The sequence below is a fragment of the Leptonotus elevatus genome, chromosome 21 (genome assembly GCF_054856555.1).
Source record: "Leptonotus elevatus isolate MCC_2025b chromosome 21, RoL_Lele_1.0, whole genome shotgun sequence".
In the NCBI taxonomy this organism is placed as follows: domain Eukaryota; kingdom Metazoa; phylum Chordata; class Actinopteri; order Syngnathiformes; family Syngnathidae; genus Leptonotus; species Leptonotus elevatus.
This window is the reverse complement of record NC_141259.1, coordinates 1625527-1630526: the sequence shown is the minus strand read 5'-3', so window position 1 is coordinate 1630526 and position 5000 is coordinate 1625527. Positions and strand designations below refer to the sequence as shown.

The window sequence follows — 5000 nt, the reverse complement described above, 5'->3', positions numbered from 1 at the left end:
AAGGGCCATTTATTATTTATTTATTTTTTAACCATTTTGGGTTATTTTTGACCCAACTGTTTTTAAGGTGTATCCCCCATGATACAGGGTTTCGCTATATTCTCACCAGCATGTGCTCTGCCAGCCATCCTTCATCCTTGGCGATGCGTGAGGCAATACGGAGGGCGAAGCACTTCTTCCCCAGGAGGGAGTTTCCTCCGTAGCCACTGCCGAACGACAAGATCTGCCTGGTGTCTGGCAGGTGAGAGATCAGCACCTTGTCTGGGTTGCAGGGCCATGCGTTGACTAGCGGGGCTGAAGAGACAAATGCGTCACAATCATTGGAACAGAGTGTAGAGAGTACAGACCTCTACCAAGGCTTAAACATTTGTCATTATTTGTTTGAATGGTGCACCTCGCTCTGTAGTGTGCACAAGCCATCACTAATTCAACAGGGGGTGTAGACTTTTTATATCTAGTTTCCGTTCACTTCTTTTGTAAATAAGTTTAATGACTGTGTTGACTGTTATTAACAGGAATTAATAGAATACCTTACTACTACTGTTTTCTTGATTGTGTGAATGGTTGCTCTTATTTTTTTGGCTTAAGCACCTGCCCCCAAAACTGTCTGTGCACCTGCCTGTAGGTAGGGGTATCCAATATGATATAGGACTTATTGTTTTTCATTTGACTATTTTAAATTCATGTTTTTTCATACATGTGATTTTGACTTTATTACTGCATTATTGTAGGTTAGTGAAAGACTCTCTCGCATGTTCGACTTGTGTACAAATTTGTAGGAGTGGGGCACCAGTATGAACTGAGGACCCTGTGAAATATATTTCTTGCCTTTTAATCATTGTTCCTCAGGGTTTTTTTGTTTGTTGTTTTGCCTAAAGTCAGCAAGGATACCCTAATGAGGACAAGCCAATAGAAAATGGAGAATGGATGATATTTTAAAACAAAAATCACTTCAAAGTTGACTTTAATTCAAATTTGACTGGCAATCAGTTTTATACAATGGTTTTAGTATGCTACAATTTTTTTTTAATCTCACATGAAGTTTTGTTGTAATTAATTACCATAATACAGTTTTATGGACCTGTCTGACAAGATACTAATGATATTAAGGCAAGACAGTTTTATTTCAATAACCCTTTTCACACACAACACATCTCAATGTGCTTTACAAAAGCAAAGACAACACCTACAAGCAATAGTTAATAACATTCAGAAGCAAAGCAGCAAAGTAGCTTACAAAAATTTGTAAAATAACAAACAATGACAACGTTAAAACACAGAAAATTGTAAAGACATTTAAGATGAAAAAAATAAGAGTAGTTTTCTAAAAATAATTAAAAGAGAAAAACAGGATTTGAAAATGTTGAGAAGACCTTAATCAAAGGTAGAGGAAAAAGTCAAAATTTTAACCTGGATTTAAAAGCATTTACGTAATTTCCGGACTATAATGTGTACCTAAGGCACGCTAGCTAAATTTGGGGAATACAGTGTACTGTCTTATAAAAGTATCTTGCCCGGCAAACTAAGTAAGTGCCTGCCTGTGTTTTCGATATGTTGTCGATTTGGATATACAAGCAAGTAAAATTGGTTAAAAAGACGGCGCGCGTCAGCAGTTTAGATCCTCACATCTTAGCTTGCCGTGGCGTCATAACCAACTAGACGCCGCAATACTCCAGATTGCTCCATGTGTAAGCCGCGCCCGACTGTAAGCCGCAGGTGTTTTAATGTTACCGCACCGGTATATAAGGAACCAGAGAGGGGATTGTCGGGACAAACTCAGAGATGACTGTTTGGGAACGCAAAGTGAAAAAAGTAGTGGCTTATAGTCCGGAAATTACGGTACACTCGGGGTAGTTTATTCCATTTGTGTGCAGCAAAACGGCTAAAAGCAGCATCACCATATTTGCTTCAACCTCTGGGCTCCACTAATTGACCCAAGTCTGCAAATCTCAGATCTCTACTGCGTTAATATTAGATCAGCATTTCTTTAATGTATTCAGGATGCAAACCTTTCAGTGATTTATAGACCAGTGGCAGAATTTTGAAATTTATTCTAGATTGGGAGCCAGTGTAAAGCCTTTTGGACTGGAGTGATATGTTTTTATCCCTTCGTTTTGGTCAGAACCCGAGCTGCAGTGTTCTGAATGAGCTGCAATTGTCTGATGGTCTTTTGAGAGAGAAGACCATTACAATAATCGAGTATACTGGAGATAAAAGCATGTACAAGCTGGTCTGCTTGGAGCATGCAGTTCTTCAGTCTGGATGTTTTTCAGCTGCAAAAAGGCTGTTTTAGTGATTGGTTTGATATGATTGCTGAAAGTCAGGTCTGAGTCTATCAGCGCCCCAAGATTTCGGACTTGGTCTTTGACTTCCAAAGTCTTCTAACAGCAATCCTCTTTTCTTTATTATAAAGCAATTACCTATGTTTTGTTTTTGGGTTAGCTGAATTAAATTTTGGTTCATCCAGTTGTTAATTTGCTCTCGACAGTGACACAATACATTAAATTCAACTGCTGTCATTTGGAGACGTTGACAAATGTCTCATCTGCATAACCATGACAGCCAACATTGGCGTTCTGAAGGTAAAATATACAGACTGAACAATTGAACTTGTGGGACCCCACAAGTCATGGCCATTCGATCAGATTATAAATTTGCAAAGGTTACAAAGTAACCCCTTTCTTCTACCATTTTAGGACTGTTCTATCAAGTTACTAATGACATCAATGTTAGGACTCTCCAACATAACTGAAAGAAAACCTACAAAACAATCCACAGGAATTTGCACACACAGCTGGCTTGGTGGAGGTAACAAAATAAGCATTGTGTTCTAATGTAGTGCTTACCTTTTAGTGGAAAAGGTTGCCCTAAAGAGTGCTGACAACGGACAAACTCCACTCCCTCGGCAAGCTTATTCAGAACAGGTGTGCCCATTCGGGTCATGATGCCCATACTGGCCACGACGTATGGCGAGTCAGTCACCTTAATGAAAGACAACACACTTTTTACTTTACAGTAAAAAAAATATATATATATACAGTATGTATTCTTTGTGTGCAGTACCTGGACACCGTATTTTGCAAGACTGGAACCCACTGGACCCATACTGAAAGGAATAACATACATAGTGCGACCTGTAGAGTGGTGGAAGAGCACAAAAAAAAAACAGGTCAGCTTTCTATTATAAAACTGTTTCCATTTGTTTCTCCCCCCAAACGGGAGGGTACCAAATCTGTTAACTGGTTGATGGTCAATGGGAAAAGACCAACATTTCTTTGACTGAAAGATCTCATGCATTCTCCCATCAAATAAGACACCTGCGGTTTAACCCGTGGCCACTATTTGCAGGATTGCACATCTATTCATGATCAACGTCACCCAGAATATAACATAACTAATAAAAAACTATGTGAAATAATTATATTTGTCAATTGTAATCAATATACAGGGTTTCTGCAGGTATCAGAAATTCTAATTTAATACTGCATACACACGGATACACACACGCGCGTACACGCACAAACACACACACACACACACACAATGTAGCTCAATATAATGCAGTAAAAGTCTTAACAAAAACTACTTAAGTAAAAGTAAAAAGTATGTTGTATTAAAATACTCCGACAAGTAGTTGATCCAAAATATTGCCTATGTATATGTAGCTTGTTACTCCACACTTCTGTATATAAACAATGTGATTGCACCACTTTAGAGTTTTACATGATAACTCGAACTTTGTATCATGAAAATAAATGAGAGTAGAAATACTCCACATGCCTGTCATGCATCCTGGGAAACGCTCCTGTCTTGCTTTCTGCCAATCGGATTCGCTCATCCAGCTGCCCAGTTGGCTCTTGGCTCCTCCAGCGGGGATGGGGATGGTGTCTCTCTGGCTCTTAGTCACAATCACAGTCTTGCTCTCCACCCGGGCCACGTCTTTTGGGTCTGTGCGTGCCAGCCAGCTGTCACAAACGGCACAATTTTCAGCCTCAATACTGATGCAAAATTTCGATGCTCTTAAACTATCGATTTACCAGTTTTCATATTTGGGAAGTTTCTTCACCATCCCTTCCTTCTCCAGGCCTGCCAGGATGTTGGCCGTCTCTTCTGGCGTGCCGGTCACGACATGCACGCCACTGGGTTTGCATTCGTCTGCCGCGCCCTTCACAAACTCTGCCACCTCAGGGGGCAACAAGGGGATGGAGGCCAGGGACCGGAGCCCGAGACTGGCACTGACAGCCCCTTTTCTGAAACAAACATTATGCCATGACTTACGTTTCACATGCAAAAAAACAATTAATGTGCTGGTGAGGTGTATGGTGATCTAGTCTCTACACTCTTTAATCTGCTGGGTCAGACTCAAAAGTAACCCAAATTGGGTGGATGAGCTAACCCAGCGTTAGATCCAAAAGGGACCAAGCCAATGCTGCGTTATTCATTCCCAGCGGTGCACATTGGTTTGAGGATTGGATTCTAATTGCTCAGATGCCTTTTGGATTGGTTGATTAAATTGGGGAAGTCAAACCCCCAAAAAATTATTGACAATAATCTGTTCTATGCAGCCCCACTAGTCTAAATATGATATTCTGTTTAATATTGCATTAGTGGAATATGAGTTAAGCAGCAAAATCCAGCAGTTTTTATCAATATCAGAAGGCGGCCATTTTGCCACTTGCTGTCAAGGAAAAATGACATCACAGTTGCTCAGGTCTCAGGTAACAACCAATCACAGCTCAGATGTAGAACACAGGTGAGCTGTGATTGGTCGTTGCCTCAGCCCTGAGCAACTGTGATGTCATCTTCAGTCGACAGCAAGTGGCGAAAAGGCCGCCTCCTGAGATGGATAAAAATGTCTGGATTTTGCCTCATAACTCATAATCCACAACTGTAATATTAATCAGAATGTCATGTTTAGAATAGTGAAGTCACATATAACATACTAATGTCAAGAAATGTTTAAGGTTGACTTCTCCTTTGAATTAGATAGTGCTTGTTTT

The 5000-nt window shown here is 40.3% G+C and overlaps 1 protein-coding gene across 1 annotated transcript in view; it reads right to left on the bottom strand.

The window, feature by feature from the left end:
* pck2 (phosphoenolpyruvate carboxykinase 2 (mitochondrial)) overlaps positions 1–5000 on the bottom strand; it is a 24059-nt gene that overhangs the window by 1167 nt on the left and 17892 nt on the right. Inside the window, exons 2-6 of the mRNA XM_086066634.1 lie at positions 4038–4250; positions 3781–3965; positions 3064–3134; positions 2847–2982; positions 107–294 (exon numbers count right to left, since the gene is read on the bottom strand). Of these exons, the coding sequence (XP_085922760.1) occupies positions 107–294; positions 2847–2982; positions 3064–3134; positions 3781–3965; positions 4038–4250 (793 nt within the window). The remainder of the gene's footprint in view (positions 1–106; positions 295–2846; positions 2983–3063; positions 3135–3780; positions 3966–4037; positions 4251–5000) is intronic.